Source organism: Molothrus aeneus, chromosome 16, assembly GCF_037042795.1.
Source record: "Molothrus aeneus isolate 106 chromosome 16, BPBGC_Maene_1.0, whole genome shotgun sequence".
Taxonomy (NCBI): Eukaryota; Metazoa; Chordata; class Aves; order Passeriformes; family Icteridae; genus Molothrus; species Molothrus aeneus.
Window position 1 is genome coordinate 75,061 of NC_089661.1, and position 19,424 is coordinate 94,484.

The following is a 19,424-nucleotide window of genomic DNA, read 5'->3' on the forward strand; positions in this document are numbered from 1 at the left end:
CAGAATGCCCACCTAGGCCCACCGCCTGGCACTCACAGACACATATGGGCCCTTGAAGACACAAATCGCTTCCTTCTCTGGTAGTTTTCAACTGTAAATCTGCAATTTACAGTATTTCCTTTCTCCTGCCCTTACAAACAACAAGTACTTCAAATCTACAGACCCCAGCTGAGTTTAGCAAGACTATTACACAAACAATATTTTCCCTGTTCATTTGCAGCTTCAACAGAAGCAACTTAGAACAACATTGGCATTCAGGAACAATTGAGATATGATCCCAATATTACCAGATGGAACGTGCAGGGGCTCGTCTGACCCTTGCTGCTGGACCAAAGGCAGCTGTGGTATTTCACCTCAGAGACACCTTTGGCTGGCTGGATGTGGCAGCTGGCACTTGGAACAAGTCCAGGCAAGCAGGAACTCAGTTTTACCTCTGGTGGAAAGGCTTTAGGCAATGGTGAAGGGAAAAGGAGACGGATTCTGCCGGAGGGTTTCATCCAGAGCTTTATTCCAGGGTCACAGATCTCTGAATCTCGTAACAGCTCCAACAGAATAGCGACTGCATGGTCCCGTGTCTTTTAAGCCCGGGGAGAGGGGGAGGGAAAGGGGTAAGTATGCCACCAACCAGGTAGGAGGGGGGAAGGCTCAGGGGACAAGTGACACTTGGATGGCCCAATGCCCCCCAGGGCTGAGTAGCATCTTTTGAACTTTGCCAATCACAGGGACAGCTCTCAGCAGGAGGCAAGGGGAGGGGAAGGGAGAAGGTATTGGCACACCTGGGAAAGGGACTGGGGTAACTGAAGCAGGATATTGCATCACACTGCAACAAGGAACAATCTGCATCCAAGACTTCCACCCTATTCTTAAGGCCATCACATCAGCATTGTTTGTCTTAAGAACTTTTTGAGTGGTGAATACACTTTCTTGGTTACTTTTACAGCACATCAGAGGTACTCTGATGTGCTGTAAAAGTAACCAAGTAAATCAATCATTGTTTCTACACATATTTCAGTAAGTTCTGTCAGTAAGAACATGAAGTGTACATATACTTTGGGAGATCTGCCTTAACCACAAGTCTAAGTTCAGAGTGAGAGGTCAAATATTTGCATTTCTAACAGCTGACCCAGTCAGTTGCAGGCTGAGCCATGTCTGTTTTCATGACATTCTTTTCCTTCCCTGTTATCCCATCTATAAAATTTCTTGGGCACAAAACTGATAGAAGTCTGAACTTTATCAGAAGCTCAGGCTGCTTCTCTTATCCCAAAGCTTATGAAAACAAATCAGTAATAGAACAGAACCATTATTCTGACCCCAGCTCACCTACCCATTCTGCCTGAGTGCCTGGGCTGGGATAGGGTCTGTGAACACATGCTCGGTGAGGGGCCCAGGCCGGGCCTGTGTCAGCTCTGCCTCACTGGCACTGCTTTCCGGTACCTCTGTAGCCTCTGTTGCCTCCTCAGTAGACTGAGACTGGTTGATCTTCCCATTGCAGACAGGAGCCACCTCACCTGGAGGACAATGAACAATGTGAAACATGCTGCAGAATCAGTTGGTGAGTTAACTATATAGATATCAGGCTGTCAATTCTTTATCTTTCCTTGCCAAACTCAATCAAGCCCTGGGCCTGTGCCACAGACACAGCAGCTCATCAGGTATCTTCTCCCTGGATGGGAAACAGACACTATTTTAAAGTGAAGCATAATCTATGACTAGCACAGCACAACAGCATTGGAAGGGCTCCAAGACTGTCACTACAGTATGGAGTCATCAAGGGCAGCAGTATGATTTGCTTGTGAGCTTAACTGGCTTCCCAACACTCAGGGGAGAAAGCAATCAGAACAGTAGCACCTGTAGCAGGGCAAACATCTCACATGCCCAAAATACTCTGCTGTATGATTCCTGCAACCAGGCTGCAGCATGTGAATCAGAGAAGAAAGGAGGGCTCTAAGAAGAAATATACCAAAAGGGCCTTTGGTAGTCCTGTATCGTAGTAACAAAATTCTGGAGGCCTCTGAAGTGCTTAACTTGGGGACAAGAGGATGTGGCTGTAACACCATGAGCTCGTACAGGACTAGCTGTAATTGATATGTCACTAAGTTTTACATCCCAAAACTTACTCTGTCCCTTGTCCAGAACAGGCGTGTCCCCACGTGAGGAACAGTTGCTTCGTGGCACATTGCAGCGGGTTGCACAACCCACCAGCGTGATCCCTGCCAAGACACCATCTGCTCCAGCTGACTCTTCGGGATTCACATCCCCCTCCAGGAAGATCTCGCCTGGGGGATAGTCATTCTCACTGGCCGCTGAAGGCAAAGAACAGGTTCTCATTAAATCAAGCAATCACTGCTAATTTAATGTACTCCTGAGGTCACCCTAATGATGGGAGATTCTGATCCTTCAGGGTTCACCACCCTGGGGAAGCACCACACCATCCATCAGCAGCCTGATCCACAGCAGATCCCCTCATCCCTAGTATCAGTATCCAACACAGGTACAGAGCCCTTCCATGCCCGACAAGGCTCACTCCTGCTTCCAAAAAACACCCATTTTATACCAAAGGAAAGACTTACTGAACACTGAACAGGGAGGGATCTCCACAGAAAGGTCCTACAGGAAGGCAAGATCTGGGTTATGATTTTGGGGAACAATTACAGAACACAACACAGCCCGGGGGGTAGCTCCCAAGTGAGGACGTCTATTACTCCTCAGTGGGGCAGGGACCCTGTCAGACCACAGCCTGGGCTTCACTCACCGGGGATGCTGGAGATGCAGAGTACATGAGCGTTGCAGACAGTGAATTGGTCCACCACTGTGCCAGGCTGGTTGGCATCAATTATCACGACTTTACTGGTTGACAGCGTGCTAGTGAGGATCCAGACACGGCTGGATGTGGCATCCATCTCATAGAGCTCCTTTGCCTTTGGGAGAGCAGACACACATGGGCATGATCAGCACTTCTCTTGGATCAACCTGAGCTTAACAGTGCTTGGCAACACTTAGACATGGTGTAATTTATTTTAAATTATATATTCTACTCTACAGTAGAGCTATAGAAGAAATTTTTCTTTTTTATATTGTTGTCTAATCAGTTATATTTTTATTTTTATTAATTTGATTCCATTCATGTTACTGCACTAGTATCCAGAGCACTGGCCAAAGAGCCTGTCTGACTCCTTAGGGCAAGAGCAATGTGGCCACTAATTTTTCTGTTTTCTGTCTGACAAATGTATCACTGAATATTCAGTCATCCAGAATGCTGTGAGTCTGGGATGCACCCAACTGATCAGCTTAAGCAAGCTGGTCTTGGGAGAGTATAAGGCAGCAATATAAGACAGGTGTGGAGAAAAACCCTACAAACCAGACAGCATAAAATATTGTACGATTATCTGCAAATTACAGCTTGGTTTTTTAAACAGGAATAAAAAAAACCAAAAAATCACTTAAGGCTACCGAAAACCAGAATGGATTAAATCTCAAGAGGCCCAAATGGACTCACAGACCATGTTCTTTTAACAAAGCTTTCCCTGAATGGATTTATTAATTTACAATGATGAGGGCTATAAAATCTTCCTAGCAACCTCAGCCAAGCATTTCATTGCCCTTATTATTAGGATTTTATTCAAAATTCCAAACGTTTCAAAAGCAAAAGTTGGAAAAAATTATACTGGATGATTTGTCCCAGATCACACCTAAAGTTACAGAAGAGCCAGCACACCACAGCACAGTCCCACAAGTACAAGAACATTTTATGGCATAGTACAAAGATACTGAGAGAGGGGGTATGGTAGGGATGAAATGAGAAAAAATGTCGGAGGGAAAAAACCCACTTTATTTTCTGACCTTTTTTTTCTCAGGAGATGTATGGTTACTTTTGTTGTTGTCACCTTCCACTTCCCTGTCACAGGTGAGAGGATCATGCCCAGGATCTAGTTTCTGCCCATTCCCAGGCTCCTGTTCCAAAGGTCTCCATCCTGAGAGATTTACTCCAGCTGCACACCACAGCTAAGAAACAGAAGCAGGAATCTGAACTAAGAATTCTGCAGGCTCCGTGATCTCTTTGAATTTAGGCACCTTTGTGGAGAACTGTAAAATGTGAAATATCTAAAACATTTAGTTGGAAACATCAGATCTTGATGATTTCTACTAGAAGATATCCGGATTGATAGAGGTAAGGCAGAGGATCTCTACCCAGCAACATCACTGCTTTTTAGCCACTGCAGCAATGCAAGCCAGGACATGACAGATGTTTAATGTGTTCAAACTGACAGAAGACAGGTTAAATGAGGTGTTAGAAAGAGATTCTTCCCTGTGAGGGTGTGAGGGTGGTGAAGTTACCCAGAGAGAAGCCTGCGGCTGCCCCATCTCTGGAAGTGTGGAAAAACAGTCCGCTGGTTTAGCTCCCAAATAAGCAGTTTTCTGAAATCAAATCCAGCTAGCCTCCTATGAATTATTTCCAGGGAGCTTTTTAAGAGAATACCGGGAAGAGGACTACAGAAATACTAGATTTACCCAAAACCTTCAAGAAAAGGTGCTGCACAGAACATTATCTAAAGATCACACCTAGTGCCTTCTAGAAACAACAGCATAAAAATTTTCTTACAATTTAACCATCAGGATGACTTCTAAAAATCATCTCTGAATGAAGTAATGACAAACTGACTATTTCAAAACAACCACTTACAGCAGGTAAGTGTGCCACAGATGACCGCTTATACCGAACTGCAATTCTACTCAGGACATTCTAGTATTAATAGATATGCCTTCACAAAAATCTACTCCAGATAACACTTGCCTGGTTCCAATGAATTCTGGTCAACAGTAAAATCTAAGGAGTGATGAAATGTGTTTTTACTTTCACTTGGTCATTTTCATGAATTTTTATATTAGTTTCCATTACACCTTGAGGAGTCTTAGCAAAAGCATTAGAAGCATAAAATGTTGCTGTTGTTGATGAATTGTCTCAAAAAAAGCAAAAGATGTCAGGGAGCAGCAGGGAATCTAGCAACCAGAACCAGCTGAGAATTTTGTCCTAAAATACTTTTTCCTACATTCACTACAAACACCATTCAAAAAAAGGAAGTGGAAGATAGAATTTGGAATATATAATGTCTAAATAATAGAGATTGTTGTAAAAATGGCAGGTTTAGTGACCCAAATCCCTTGCTTATTTCATGTCCCCTTTCTGGACTGCACGGTAAGCAGAAACAACATACCTTCATAGTTGGGTCCTTCTCTACTAGTGGGCGACAATATACAGGCACAGGGACATTTTTCATGCGAGTGTCTTCCTGACCACCATTGGGGCTCAGCTAGGGGGAGAGAAGACAAAAAAGACAGTATAAAGCTGCAAACACCGGGATACAGCAAGAGAGATGGAATCAGTGTGACAGAACCAACCAGAGGTGGCTGCTGCTGAGGCTTCCTATCACATCTTGTGTGAAACAAGAGTCCTTAAGGGGAGAGGAGCAGCACACCCAAGAGACCATCTCACAATCATCAGTGCCCCAGTGATGGCCCACAGAGGCTACACATTGCCCGGCTGATAGAGAAAAGATGCTCCCTGCAAAGAGTCAGGACAACTAGCATTCCCTTCCATCATGACAGTTTGACGTGATCTTAAAAGTCTTTTCCAAACTTAATGACTCTATGGCCTGAAACCTCCAAGCCATGCTGCCAGGCTCCTCCCTTTCAGGAGGTCTCTGACCAGTTAAATGTGTCACAAGTCAGCAAATGAGGCTGATGTTGTTTGATTTTGTGCTACTGATGGGAAGAAGTGGGCATAAACTGCATTTGATTTTCATACTAAATGACTGTAAAAGTTCTCAGAGTATAAATGAAATAACTAATGTTCCAGCCCAATTATAACAAAGGAAATTTAGTTTAAAAATAACTGGATTCTGGTTTAGGGTACTTTTCAGTTTCAGTACTTTCATGCAGAGGAATCAAAGTCCTTCCATTGACTTTGGTGGAGATATACAGAACATCACTTTGGTCTGTGATGGCCTACAATTATCGCACAAACAAAATATGCACATGGTACATCTAAATTTAATAGTTAATGACTAAGGTCCCTAGTTAATGACTAATGTCACCTTCCACTCAGCCTGTCCAGAGCATGGTCCCTACCTGCTTGTACTTGGCTGGGAGGCTCCAGCCACAGGCCTGCAACCGCCCATCATCGTTCCGCACGTGCTCCCGAACCTGCCGGTACTGCTCTCGCTTCTGCTCACGGCGTGCCGAGGACGTGCAGTCGCTGAGGAGAGAAGCACAGCGTCACCCAGCTGATCGTTAAAGAGAGGAGCTGAGGGTGAAGGGAGTGTAGCCAGTATCAGGGAGAGCACACACAGCAAACCAGATCCAACTGTGAAAAGAGATGTAAGGAGTCAGAGACAGAAAAACTGTGTTGAGAATCAGACACAGGCAGTTCTGACCCATCACCTGAGCAATGTGGCAAGCCAAGTCATTGTCATCACCTCTTATGATGTTACAAGAGCCCTTCAAAAACAGGTTTTAGAGAAGGATCACAAAGCATGACTGTGAGATGTCATAAGAGAAAAAGATGGAATAACGGCAATGGGTATCTAAAATTTTAAAATTACCCTTCTACAAGATACAGTGTCTTTTCAACAAATCCTTTTTATTATAGAAGTTATCCTACTTTACCACCACATTCTCCAAAGTCCTTCCATAAAAACACACCCCATGTGGAACCAAACAACCTTTGCAATGGCAGAACACATTGTGAAGTCATGTAAAGCACTGAAGAGTTTTCTCCCTTCATCTCAGCAACACAAAGAATTTGGGTAAGACTGTAGTAGTGATACCCAGAGGCTCATTTTTAGCATGGTTTAAATTAAAACCAACTACTGGAACTTTAATGTGCTGTGGAGAGAACTTTTATCTTCACTTAAACCCCTTGTCAAAAGGGTTGTGCAGACATTTCATCCCTTTGTCTTGATGCTGCCATCACACTCCACCACAAAAACACTCCTTCATTCCATCCCGGTCTGCAAATACAAGTGCAGAACTAGAGTGGGGCCACTCGGAGCTCCCATGGTCCCTGCTGAGATGATCCATCATGGCCTGAAAAGCCATGGATACTGTATGTTTGGGAGGACAAGGTTTGCTGAACCCATCCATATAGTAACTGATGGGTGAAAGCTCAGGGAGATAAGCCACAGAGAACAGAGACATACTAACATCACACAGACTGTTTCCAAAGTGGAAAACAGCTTATTTCAAACACTGCTGTTCTTTGGGAGCGCTGCAGGGGAGCCTGGCTTGGCACACAGCCCTGTAACTCACTCGTCAGGGAAGAACTCAAGGGTGCGGCTGCCGGAGGAGATCTGACACATGGTGTGGCTGCGCCGCTGGCTGAATCCCGCCGTGGTGGGAGACTTGTAGTGGATATTCACAGAGGGGTAGGTCCTCTTTGCTGGGGGAGGACTGGAGGAAGAGCTGAACAGACGGCTGAAGCTAGTGACAGAAAAGGGCCAACAAGTAAGAGAAAAGGCTCCTGGGGAGACAAGCACCATAGATACACAAAAAGGGAAGCAAGAGGTTGGGATCAAAGGCTGCAAGCCTGTCACAAAAACTGCTCTACTTCAAACTCAGACCTACATCCTTGGTTTGATTGGCATAAGGTGTTTTTAGCTTCCAGAAATAGGTACCTTCTAAAAACAGCCCTTTATTACAACTGACTGTGAGTGTGTCCTCATAAACCAGGACAGAGTATGAAAGTTTCTATTCCAGGATACTCATGAACTTTTTCAGCTTGTGAAACAAAGTCAATGTGCATGGTCAGATCTGATTTTAACTTCACTAAGGACAAAGGAAGCCCTTGAAGGCAAATGGGTTAAGCCAACTTCTATCCGACATTAATGTCAGAGTCTATTAAGTTGTTGTCTGAAGTAGAAATGGCAACACTCCCCGTTTTCTTAATCTTGCACGAACCACCAAAGAACTTACAACTGCCAAATGGTGGATTTCTTCTTCTCCTGCACGGATGGGTGCTCACGGGAAGCTCTATGGACAAACACAGCAGAACCAAGTTAATTTCTGCATCTCTGCCAAGCATCAGGTCATTTCCATCAAGGAAGCCATGCTGATAGTCAGAATTCATTCTAACATGTTTCAAAAGACACCAGGGAATGGGACATGCCCTGGTCTTCAATGCAAGCACACCCAACCACTTTAAGTAACAAGGCTCATGTGAAAGACAAGTAAGTGTTTAACGTGATTATAAACTCCCTGTAAAACTGTCTGCCACAGACAGTGTGGGAACTACCGAACCTAGCATTGGAGTCACTTCAAGCCGTAGCCTTTAGAACTCATCATTCAGAAGCAATACTCCTCCCTAGAGCTTCTCCCAGATTAATAAGCATACAAGAAACAAGCAAGACAAACAACTGTCCAGTGTCCCCAAATAACGGTGGTAACATGAGATTTGCAGCCTAGGTTGAGGAACAGGAGAGAAAGAATTGATGTTAGGAGAAAAGCATCTACAGTCTGGAAAACTTCCAGTACTTCTCAACCCTATGTCGGTAGGGGTTGCACTGACCACAAGGTAAAACATGAACAGGTTCTGTCCTAAACAGGAATGTTACCCAACATCCAGGCTCACCTGATCATCTCTGTCCACCTCACAGCCTCCTGAAGCTCCATCAGTCTCTCCTTGTACTGGTTGCGCTCCATCAGGACCCGGGCCATCTCCACACGGGTGAAGCGCCGGCGCTGGGCAATGGGAATGTTGTCCTGCAGAGGGGAGGAGCACTGCTTCAGCCAACAAAAGATGGAATGGGATTGAGGTTAGTACCAGGTACGTCAGGGACAGACACATATTTGTTAGTTCTTCTCCTGCCGTGTTTGATTTCACCCCCATTTCCCCATATGAGGAGATAATTCAGACAGTGAGCTCCAAACTATGGCCATGGACCTCCATGGGTTCAGCAAACCCATGCAAACTAGAATGAGAATCACCACCAACTTGAACACACAGCCCTCGCATACACAGACCCCAGTGTGGGACTATTGCCAGCAAGGTGCTTTGATAGTCTGCAAGGAATGGTAAGAATTGACAGTGGTCTGTTGGTCCAGAAATTGGAAACCAAAGATTCAATTCATAGCAAAGCCCGTCACAAGCAGCAGGGAGCACCACATAATGCCACCTGCCCTCTCAGGAGGACTGCAAGGAGGTTTTCTGCTAGTACAGATGGATAAAGGTAGGATACAGGAAACTAAGGAAACACCTTTTCCCCTTTGGTGACACATATTGACCTTCCAATGAGGGCAGAGGCAGCTTTGGGTTGGGAACAAAATGAGTAAAAGTCTGTTTTGTCTCTTTTGAAAAGTGGAAAATGAGAACAACATGACTAAAAAAATATCTGCCCAAAATAAAGACTGCAAGGGTTTCGGGAACTCATTACTAGCAGGTGGCACATGGTTGTGCTAGACTGTGGCAATTCCCAAGCTCAGCCTGGTTGGTAAGTGCTGCTGAGAGTCCCAAGTCCCAAGTCCCTCTCTAGCCTCCCTGGACTTTGAATCAAATCTGTATGACTAGTCAAAACAAGAACTGTATAAACAAAAAGGAATTTGTCAATTATTTTTTAAATTATAAAAAGAACCAGACCTCCTGTCTGTTCAACTGAAAACAAATCCAACTCTCTTCAGCAGCTCATGAGCACAACTTGAAAATGTTCCCATCTACCTAAATTCTCAACAGACCAAGTTCACTCCAAATAAGTCAAGAGATCTAGGCTAAAACTGAACCTGTCTGATACCTTGTGTAAGAAAGAAACAGTAACATGGCATAAGTAAATGTATTGAATTCCTTTTCCTAGCAGGGACATTTACAAGGAAAATCTTGTTACTGCTTGATTTGCCTTTTTTTTTTCCAGCTACAGTTGGTCTTTGTTGAACAGCCTCTAACCCAGTCAAAATAGTTTCAAGAGCTGTCCTAGAAGAACAGCCCACAAGCCTTCTCTGCCTGTACGCTGTAACAGGCAATACTAGCTTATTGAAAAGAATTAACAAGAAAAACACAGCACTAAGACATGGTGGTAGTCACTCTTGCAAAGCTGACTGTGTAAGCTGGATTTCAGTCCTCACAGCTACATCTTCACTGCCTACATGGGGACATGCTCTTCTGGAGAAGCCTGACAGTCATAACACCCTGAGAGAATCCACACTGAACACTAGATTTTGATTCTAAATTGGGATGGTATTGAGCAGAGCAGTGCTCTAGCACTCAGCCACAGAAACTACATCCTGCACATACTGCTACCAGGTCAGCTGCTCCTCTGTGCCAGATTCTGGTTTGAAAGTTGTATGAAGGGATTTCATGCTCATCAGCCACAACCCATTCACCACCCTTGCCCTCATTGCTAACAAAGGTACATCAATCTGCATCTCAGGACTCATATACATGAAGCAATACAGATAAGTAAATCAACCCCCTTTCCCCGCAGGCATTTTAGTAATGTCATATACCAATTCTGTACAGAGATAGCTGCTTACATCCTCCACCTCCTCTTTGGGCTCTCGCCGGGCAACAATTGCTTCAGATTTCACTCTAGGAAACAGGAAGAAAGGGATCAAAACAGCAAGTGACACCATGGCTGGCTCTGGGAAGAGAACCAGCTATGGGAATTCTGGCTGCATCCATCACCATGTGTACCAAGTGTACAAATTCTGAGATGCTTCTCTGGCATTTTCCCTCCCTCTTCCAGCACATTACTCTGAACAGCCTCACCGATCTCACCCCTTTTTTTTCAAACATTTGTTGTGAGCACCAAAATACTGACCACTGGAAGAATTCAGCCAGTTTCTGCTTCTGAACCAGCATCTATTCAAATATTTGATGAGAACTGAGCCATTTTTGATAGGGAAAATTCTGGCTTAAATGCTTCTGGCTGGACTGCTTCTGGTTTCAGTAGATTGTCTGATTCTTTGTGATTCAATACAGTGAAAAAAACCCCTAACGTGAAGAACAGTTTCCCAAAATGGTAAAGAACACCAAACCCTGATAAAAAATACTGAAAGTATTTGAGTGCTTTCAGTTTCTTTGAACTCCTACTTTATGAGGCATTACAAAAGGCATTTTAAAAATCTCCCTGCTTGCAAGACTACTTTCATTTCATACATTCTGAACAATAAAGAGACCAGTCTGTGTTATTCTTGGTGATTCTGAGCTCAGACTACAGAACCTTCTAGATTCCAGCTGGAGAACAAACCCTGTCCTCTGCCCTGAGCACCTGCAGTCATGCACAGCCAGCCACAATGGAACTGTTCTGCTCTGAGCTCCAGGAGGCAGCTTTGTGTGTATGGATGTGAAACCATCCTAGGCTTTGCTGGGCAGTTGGGCTTTAGTTTCTCTAGTTTGAAAGGAAGATAAAAATATTCTAAATTCTGATACATATTCCTGTATCAGAATTTAGAATCTCTTCTGCCTCTTCTCAGTCTTAACATGAGCAATGAAACAATTACTGATATAGGCATTTAAATATTTCTTGTGCAACTCTGTATGAGCTCTTTCAGTAAATGAATGGGCATTCACTTCTCTTACACCTAACCTGGCTGCTAGGAGGATCAAGTTCTTGGGAGTTTCCTTCAAAATTATTGGTCTTGAAACTCCCCTTCTTTGGGTGGTTTTGGTTGTTGTTGGTTGGCTTTTAATTGCAAATTTACACCCTAAATGCTCCACTCCAGGGAGCCTAGGTTTGGAGCTGCTCCTTCAGAATCCTAATCCTGCCTTCTTGTGCTCTCTAAAGTACCTTTGAATGCCAGTGCTAATCCCACGAATGAAACAGCCAGCGTAAAACAGAGGAGGTGGATTTACCACTCTTCACTCCCAGTTCCTTGGAGCAGGGGGGTAATCACTCACCTCTTCAGCTCCTCCTCCAGCTCCTTGACTCTGGTTTCTATTTTGGCTTTGGCCTGCTTTGTTGCTTCCAGTTCTCCCTTCAGCACCTCCTGCTCACCAGACAGCTGGTCCACCTTGGCAATCAAATCATTCTTCACAACGTTCAAAGCATTTCTTAAAGGTGTGAAAGGGACAATAAGCAAAAGTGCCCCAAACTAGCAGTTGTCCATAAAAGAGATCTTTAACTAAAGTCACAGATGCTACTAGGAAAGTTGAAACAAGTGTGTTTAACAATTCAGTCCAACTATGACTCAAGGGAAATTAAACTTTAGGAAGATGGAGCTCCAGAAGAACAGAGAAGTCACCATAATTGTTCAGGACAATTATGTATCCTGACTAACAAATCAACCTCTCCTTCAGAAGATGACAGAACACCGAAGAAGGCATGTGTAGAGCAACCTATCTATTTTTGGCAGAATTAAAGTCTGAAATACACCCTTCAGAATTGCTGTCATCTGCAATTGAGGATAATTGTAGATGATGGCAATAGAAATATGCATTTCCAATCAGCTCCAAAACATCTTACATTTATAAAATCAGTAGCTTCCCATCACAGTAGGTTCTTCAGCTCTCTCCTGGGAGTACTTGGCCTTTCTCTTCCCATGTCCTCAATTTTAATAGCTGGTTTGCCAGCTTTTCTCAAAAACCAACTTCATTACATTGTCTGCTTCTCCTCCATCAACTACAAAATATTTAAGAACTCAACAATGACAATTCTTTTTTTTAATGACAAACCTTGCAAATAAAACCTTATTATCAGCAACATCCTCACAGAGGCTCAGACCAACACAGGGATTCCCACTGAATTTAAAGCCTGAAACTTATCTCAGATGGCATCAGGCCCTACCAGCACATGCCTAGAGGCTTTATCCAAGTGTCTGCAGAAAGGAAATAGCTAGGAAATAGCTTAGGAGAGTAATTCTTCTTCTACAAGTGAAGGAACAAATATTCAGGACAACCAGTTAGATAAGCAAGTGAGGAAGGAGTTTTGGCCAAGACCTACTCCAAGGTGACATCTTGTTTATAACCAGGCAGGTAGGTCAGAGCATGCGACAGTTCCTTACTTGGTCTCCAGCAGCTGAGAGTTCTCCAACAGCAGATTGCCCACTTCTTTGCCCATTCCTGAAAAGAAAGGCCAGGCAGTTTTCACCTGCTCTCCTAGAAACATGCAGCTTTTGTTGTACTGCCTAACTTATGCCTTAGGAAGAGAAATCACTTTTGTTAGGCTTCCCTAGATTCCTGTGTCCTGTGTGTAAAGTGGAGTGTCTCTACCTGAATGAGCCAACAGTACCAGCAAAGACACCCATGTGTCCTGTAGAGAGTCCAAACTCAGATCTAGCTTCTCACTCCAGTCTACACAAACCTCTTTGGGAGGGACAGAGGGGAGAGCTTCACTAATACCAATCAGGGAAGTCAAGGCAGTAACTCCTGGTTCAGCCATGAGCTATTGCAAACAGTTTTTATCATTCCTCACACTGAAGGAAGGTAGAGTTTATGGGTTTTTCACAGAGGATAGCAGAACACTGTCCAAGCTGCTGTCCCGCACACTAGTGATTTTCTTCCTTTCTTAGTATAAGCCAAATTTTCTGTTTGCATGATTTGGGATCATGGTTGTGATGAGTTTCAATCACATGAAAGGCTTCCCCATTATCGACCTTCTGCTAGAGCAATTTCAATAGTACTTCAAATTGTCCCTTGCTACACCTAGCTCTAACAGCTTTCTCACAGATGTTTAAAATGTGAAGTCTCAGTTCCACCACTTCAGACCCACAGTCAACATTACAGCAGACACTGCACTTGCACTTGGGCATCCACGTACACCTGCAGTCTGCAGACTGGTTTACAAGAACACTGACACATCTGGGGCTAAGAGTGAAGGTTGAATTCAGTATTTCATAAAACCAATGAAATTTAGGGACCAAAAGCACATCTGGATTGTTTCCCACTGCCAGGGACTTGCTGAGTCCCAGGGTCTCTGTCTTATAGTGAGGAAAAGAGGCCACCTGAGAGCTGAAGGCAGAGAGGCCTCTCCCTGTTGGAGGACAGTGCTAAGGGGTGCAGCTCATATCTCACCACAGGTCCCAGAGCATGAAGAAGTCTCCCCACAATCAGTATTTGTCCTGCCCTCTGAACTCTCTCTTCTTTCATAGCAAAGACATCAACAGTCTTCATGATAGGTCATTTGCTGATTAATTAGTATTTGCATAAAATAAAAACAACACAAACTTGAATTAAACGGAAGTTAGAGGAACATGGCAGGGCATGAAAAGTGAGAACACACCAAAACACTCCAACACACAGATCCTCTTCCCACAGTTAAATGGGATGAATTTATGATGACAAAAGCAAATTCCCAGCAAGAATGAGTAAGAAGCAGCATTTTCAAAAAACTTTTGAAAAATCAGTAGCAGACAATTAATCACTTTGATGTTTCAGGCCAATGTGTGTCAGAGATGTGTTTTCCAACATACAACAGTGGGAAACACTAATATCAATGCAAACTACAGTGTGTTTGGGGTTGGTAAGGTGAAGGATCTATAGCCCTTTTTCTTTTTGTGACATGCCGCGTATCAGTCAGAAGACTCAGAAGTCTTCAGTTTATTGAATTTTTTTCTTGCTTATTTTTAGTGATTTCACAAATAATCAATTAAATATTTAGCCTGTAAGGCATTACATTGGCACAAGAACATTAAAGGAACTGAAGAACATCAAGGGAAGAGCTCACCCGCATCTTTTTTGGATTAAATCTTTTTTCCTTCATATTCTTGAGTCATCCCTCTCTGCAGCTGTTTTTGGGAGAGAAAAATTCTGGGGAAGAGGGTGAGCTATCATGCCAGAACTAAAGGCCACACAGCATTCCATCAGTATCCTTCACCACAGCTTCTACTTGTGTGTGATGCAGTGACAGCCCTATGCCTTAACCATCTAGAGGTCAGAAAGGCTCCTCTGGCAATAAAGAACAAGAGGAAGCCTCCCAGAGCCATGTAATGGCACCACAAGATCATCTTGCACAGGCTGTAATGGGACAGCTCTGCTCATGGAAGAAAACTCAGTTTTCAACCCTTTGGGGCATGGAGCAAAGGGAGGTGAGGTCTGGGCAAAGCCTTGTCCAGCAGAGCACCTACACCATATTCCTCTCACAGCCAGGCAAAGTGTGAAGCATCAAAGCAGATAATCAACTACAATGAAACAGACCAGAATCCCCAAACCACCTCTACAGAGCAGCTGCATTCTGCTTCTTGGAGAGGTGCTGCCACCACCACAAAAAACCAAACCAAGGTGATGCAAGACATATGGATGGATGGATGATGAGTGGATAAAAGAAATGCAGAAAAAAAATGCACAAAAAAGAGAAGAGAAGAGAAGAGAAGAGAAGAGAAGAGAAGAGAAGAGAAGAGAAGAGAAGAGAAGAGAAAAGAAAAGAAAAGAAAAGAAAAGAAAAGAAAAGAAAAGAAAAGAAAAGAAAAGAAAAGAAAAGAAAAGAAAAGAAAAGAAAAGAAAAGAAAAGAAAAGAAAAGAAAAGAAAAGAAAAGAAAAGAAAAGAAAAGAAAAGAAAGTAAAAAGGCCTTTGCCTTACCAAAGAAATCATCCCGTACTATGAGAGCCATCCCATACGAGAAAGGGAACAGAAAGAGATGGGGACAAAGGGGAAGAAAGGAAGAGAAAAACAGCAGCCATTAAGTACCAGTCTGTAAACAGCAAACAGAACAGCTCGTCAGCACATGTATAGTGTGTGGTGCCAGTACACATGATGCTTGGTAGAAAGTTATCTTGTTCTGCTGCAGCCTGACCTAACAGGGACTTTACTTTAGAGTGTCACAGAATGGTTTGGGTTGAAAGAGACCTTTAAAATTCATCCACTTCCAGTCTCCTGCCATCGGCAGGGACACCTCCCACTAGACCATGCTTTCTAAGCCCCACCCAACCTGGCCTTGAACACACCTAGGGATGAAGCAGCCCCAGTTTCTCTGGGCAACCTGTGCCAGGGCCTTACCACTCCAATTGCAAAAAAAATTTTTCTTATATCTAATCTAAATCTTCCTTCTTTTGTTTAAACCACCACCCCTTGTCCTATCACAACACATGCCAGGATAAGCTTGAGATGACCTCATCTGCTTCCTTCATCTTCATCATTTTCCCTGTATGATACATCCTTGAGTTTCCCACCGCCACAACAAAGGCAGGTCAATAGACATTGTGAAGAGGGTGAAGAAAGGACAGTAGCAGGGGGAAAAACACAGAAGTGGGGCTGAGTATCAAAGCTTTCATCTGACCTAAAAAGGCCCACACTGCAACAAACTCCAACCCAACTTCAGTGGGAGGTTTTCTGAGGAATGTTCACACAAAATGTGGCTTACAGTAAAACCAGTGTGAATGAGAAGAAGGGATGATGCCGTCCCTTTCTCTGTATCATCACAGAGCCCACACTGAGCAGTGCCAGGCACAGGGACATGGCAGAGCTTGTTGGCACATGACACTATTGCAGCTGCCAGGTCATACCACCTTTACTACAGGGCAAATTTTACCCAGTTTGCACTGTAATCAAGAGAGATTCCCTTGACTTCAACTGAAATTGCATCAGGGTCTGAGTGTATTTTTCAAGCAGGTGCAAACCTGATGGCAGAGCATGGCCCTGGGGCAGCGAGCAGCCTCCCCCAGCAAAGGACAGAGCCATCACCCATCTCCTGAGACAGAAAGGCAAAGTTTCCACCAAAGACAGAGGCTTTGCCACTCTAACCCATCACAAAAGTGTCTTTAATGTCACTACAATACCCAAAGGGGGTTGTTTTGCACCAGGTAACCCCCCACAGCCACTGGCAGATGAGGGACTCCTCACAGCACAGGCCATGGAGATTACAGTGGGACCCTCACTCAGTCTGTGCCCACTCAATCTCTGCTACAAGTACCCTTCTTGGCAGAAAAAAAGCCCTTTGAGCCCCAAGACCTTGAGTGACAGGCTAGTGCAACACTGTGGAGCAAAACTGCCTACAGCCACAGAAGAGAAAGCGGGTTGAAAGGTGGCAGGAACGTGAGCAGAGCAGGGACCTCCTGCTGCAGGGACCCACCAGTGTGAGGCAACCAAGCAAAGTGAGGTGGGAGAAGTCTGCAAAGCCAACCGTGTTTGGACAAGAGCAGGGGAGTATCACACGTGTATACCACAATATCCGACCTCAACCAGAAAAAAAGAAACAAGGAGAACTGAGCAGGAGATACACACCTGAGAACTCCCCTATGCGCCATGTCCAGCGAAGCACAGAGAGACAAGGGAAAAAGGAAGTGAAAAAGGATCCATCAGTGACTAAAACCAACAAAATCAAAATTTTGTCCAAAAAAAATTAACAATGATTCAGCCATTTCAATGTCAAAAGGCATGAAATAGTAAGGACAGGACCTGCCATAGCTGTTGATGGCATGACTCTACATATTGGACAGAAAAAAAACCCAAGGAAAGGTAACCCATGGTACAACTGCAACCACCCACCTCAGCTATCCTCAGATTTCCAGATTTGGATCTGAGGCAATCAGATCTTCCTGGAGTGGGTAAACCTTTATTATGTCTTTATTTAGTCATCTACCACTAAATGCAGAACAGCTCATTCCCACTACCTCTCACTTCCCCTCACCCTGCGATTTTAACAACTGTATCTTCTGACCATAACTGTGCTCTTCAGTGACACTTCAGCTTGCAAAAGACAACTGATTGCATTTAAAACCTTTTTTTTTTTTGTATAGTGTAGCACTGGGACTTAGTTTGATAATCTCATTTCAGCTTCTGTACACAACACCGTATATAAACTAACCACTAATAACACTGCATTTCTGTCTTTACTACAGACCCTCTGCTCTTTAATTTCCAAAGCAAATATAGTTGGTTATCCTAAACCTGAATCACAGAACGGTTTGGGTTTGAATGATCATCCAGTTCCACCCCCTGCCATGGGCAGGGACACTTTCCACTATCCCAGGTGCTCCAAGTCCCCTCTAACCTGGCCTTGAAAACTTCCAGGGATGAGGCAGCCACAGCTTCTCTGGGCAATCAGCTCACCACTGTCACCACCCTCAGTAAAAGGGCCTGTCCACTGAGCACACCCAAACTCCTGTGATCGTTTGTGTCTGGAAACACCTGGGATAGGGAAGAGCAGGAAGGGGGATCTGGTAGAAGGGGAAACTGAGAAAAGGGGAGATGGGAGAACAGGAACCTACCCAGGATCACTTGTGATTAACAAGTGTATATGCAGGAAAACTGCCAAGTCTGTAGGAGAAATAAGGGAATTTGGTTCTCAATGCTCATTAGTAAATAATTGCTCTCACTCCACATTTTCCTCCAGAATATTTCCTATATCCCATGTATGTAAAGCAGTATTAGAGGCAGGAGGAAACCCACATGTTTTGTGGGTTTTATTCAAAATAATAAAACATGAAGAGTGCCAATTATGTACCAGGAATAAATGGGATTTTCCATTTCAGAATCAGACTTGACTGCCAGCCAGTGCTCAAGGGTAATTTCTCTAAGTCCTGTTCTTAAGGTCATCTTTAATTAAATTTCTCTTCCTTTAAGGAACTGAGACAAAAAAAAAAAAAGAGAATATTCTTTACAGATTGACTGCCAAGTTTTGAGAGACTGGAGGAAGTAATAAGTCTTCACTTAAGTGAGCTTAGAGTCATTCATTAATTTGATTTACAGAAAGAAGCAAGCTCCAAACACAATCTAGAGGACTCTTTCAGCTTGTAGATTTTGTTCCCTATATCATGTTCATAAAGCACCATTTCACCATTTCCTCTTTGTCTCTGCAGACTCAAAAGTACAGCACAAAGAGAAAACATTCTACTGAACAAAAAACGCAAAATTTTGGATTATGTTGACAGATTTTTGTCAGCCCTAAGACCTAGCCCTTTGCTTCTATCTTTACCAGACTTTCTTTTGTGCTTTCTATTGTGCAAAGACAAAAAAAAGTACCAGTCTCATTTGTTTTTGAGAGACACAACCCCTGAGATCTCTCCGTGCTTCCTCTCTTTGTACAACCAGCAATGTTCGTGTTCATTTTAAAAACATCTTTATGTACCAAAGTCAGTGGCCAGAACTCAGCAAAATGATTAATTAGATCAATGTTGATCACAAAACAAGGCACAGTCCATCTTCCAGATTTGAAAAGGAACCAGTCTTCCTATTCTGCTGGCCTGCAATGGGATCACCTAAAAGGGTTCTGCATCTCTGCTCAGGCTAGAAAATGGTCCCAGTACAGAAATGTCCTCCTTGTAAGCCATGCTGCAGTCTTCAGAAACTACACTGTGATCTTCAGGGCCCACGCTTACATGGGCACTGTTCAACAAAGTCTTTGTACATTTTATTGCAAGTGGTAACTCCCAAACAACAGACATCTCAGAGGTGAAGCACCTTTGACTTCATCCGAGACTGTAGTGAACAACCGTGCAAGATTTGGGCAAAAAAAAAACCTTTGGCCCTTTGAAAGCAACAGTCTGCATTTCTTGCTGATCACTGGGT

The 19,424-nt window shown here is 43.7% G+C and overlaps 1 protein-coding gene across 27 annotated transcripts in view; it reads right to left on the bottom strand.

Annotated features, from left to right (window-relative positions):
* The window catches only part of MAPK8IP3 (mitogen-activated protein kinase 8 interacting protein 3), a 73,938-nt gene that overhangs the window by 10,995 nt on the left and 43,519 nt on the right, over positions 1–19,424 (bottom strand). For 8 of the 27 annotated variants that reach the window (XM_066560943.1, XM_066560928.1, XM_066560942.1 and 5 more), the window contains 14 exons: positions 17,139–17,150; positions 15,498–15,515; positions 12,985–13,042; positions 11,882–12,034; positions 10,489–10,570; positions 8,624–8,775; positions 7,969–8,025; positions 7,306–7,476; positions 6,127–6,253; positions 5,214–5,309; positions 3,841–4,002; positions 2,753–2,918; positions 2,118–2,303; positions 1,325–1,508 (listed from right to left, as the gene is read on the bottom strand). In XM_066560943.1, the coding sequence (XP_066417040.1) occupies positions 1,325–1,508; positions 2,118–2,303; positions 2,753–2,918; positions 3,841–4,002; positions 5,214–5,309; positions 6,127–6,253; positions 7,306–7,476; positions 7,969–8,025; positions 8,624–8,775; positions 10,489–10,570; positions 11,882–12,034; positions 12,985–13,042; positions 15,498–15,515; positions 17,139–17,150 (1,624 nt within the window). The remainder of the gene's footprint in view (positions 1–1,324; positions 1,509–2,117; positions 2,304–2,752; positions 2,919–3,840; positions 4,003–5,213; positions 5,310–6,126; positions 6,254–7,305; positions 7,477–7,968; positions 8,026–8,623; positions 8,776–10,488; positions 10,571–11,881; positions 12,035–12,984; positions 13,043–15,497; positions 15,516–17,138; positions 17,151–19,424) is intronic. The other 19 variants (XM_066560932.1, XM_066560931.1, XM_066560926.1 and 16 more) reach the window with 11 other exon arrangements.